Consider the following 1278-nt stretch of genomic DNA (forward strand, 5'->3'; position numbering starts at 1 on the left):
CCATCTCAAAGGTATTAAGTGTGTAACAGTAAATGGGTATGGGTAAATACGATATGATTTGTTTTAGAAAATATGGTAAAAAAGCAGAAAATACACCATAAAAGAGTAACAATAGGAAATGATGAACTCTTTCCAGAGCTCAGGCTCCATTCTTCCTTGTGTTTTATTCTTAGACAGCTCAAGGCCCTTTCTTTTCCAACTGAGATACTGACCCAGCCTCTTTTCCTGACACTAAAAAGGAGTCTGATAAACAAACCAAGATTCTGATTCCTCCAATCAAGAATCTCTCTCCATGACTGAAGCTGGAGATTCATTTCTGTATTGATGGCTGAAGGAAACTGGACAAGGGTTGGGGAGTTTATCCTCATGAGCTTCTCTTCCCTACCTACTGAAATACAGTCACTACTCTTCCTGATATTTCTAATCATCTACCTGGTCACACTATTGGGAAACAGCCTCATCATTCTTGTTACCTTGACTGACCCCATGCTGCACAGCCCCATGTACTTCTTTCTCAGGAACTTGTCCCTCTTGGAGATTGGCTTCAACCTAGTCATCGTGCCCAAGATGCTGGGGACCCTGCTTGCCTGGGACACAACCATCTCCTTCCTTGGCTGTGCCATGCAGATGTATTTCTTCTTCTTCTTTGGAGTTGCTGAATGCGTCCTCCTGGCCACCATGGCATATGACCGCTATGTAGCCATCTGCAATCCCTTGCACTACCCAGTCATCATGAACCAGAGGACACGTGCCAAATTGTCTGTTGCATCCTGGTTTCCAGGCTTTCCCATAGCTACTGTGCAGACCACTTGGCTCTTCAGCTTTCCATTCTGTGGCACCAACAAGGTGAACCACTTCTTCTGTGACAGCCCACCTGTGCTGAGACTGGTGTGTGCAGACACAGCAATGTTTGAGATCTATGCGATTGTTGGAACTGTGCTGGTCGTCATGATACCCTGCTTGCTGATCCTGTGTTCCTACATTCGCATTGCTGCTGCCATCCTTAAGATTCCATCAGCTAAAGGGAAGCATAAAGCCTTCTCTACCTGCTCCTCCCACCTCCTTGTTGTCTCCCTTTTCTATGTGTCATTAAGCCTCACCTACTTCCGGCCTAAATCCAATAATTCACCTGAGAGCAAAAAGCTGCTGTCATTGTCCTACACTGTTGTGACTCCCATGTTGAACCCCATCATCTATAGCCTAAGAAATAATGAGGTGAAGAATGCCCTTGGCCGGACCTTCCACAAGGCTTTCGGCCTTAGAATTTGCATCCCATAG

The 1278-nt window shown here is 45.6% G+C and overlaps 1 protein-coding gene across 1 annotated transcript; it reads left to right on the forward strand.

Annotated features, from left to right (window-relative positions):
• The first annotated feature begins 286 nt into the window (after positions 1 to 286).
• LOC102970606 (olfactory receptor 10A5) lies at positions 287 to 1278 on the forward strand. Its single transcript, XM_007083166.2, has one exon. The coding sequence runs from the start codon at positions 325 to 327 to the stop codon at positions 1276 to 1278; it is 954 nt and encodes a 317-aa protein (XP_007083228.2). The 5' UTR covers positions 287 to 324.

This window comes from Panthera tigris, chromosome D1, assembly GCF_018350195.1.
Source record: "Panthera tigris isolate Pti1 chromosome D1, P.tigris_Pti1_mat1.1, whole genome shotgun sequence".
NCBI classification, from domain to species: Eukaryota; Metazoa; Chordata; class Mammalia; order Carnivora; family Felidae; genus Panthera; species Panthera tigris.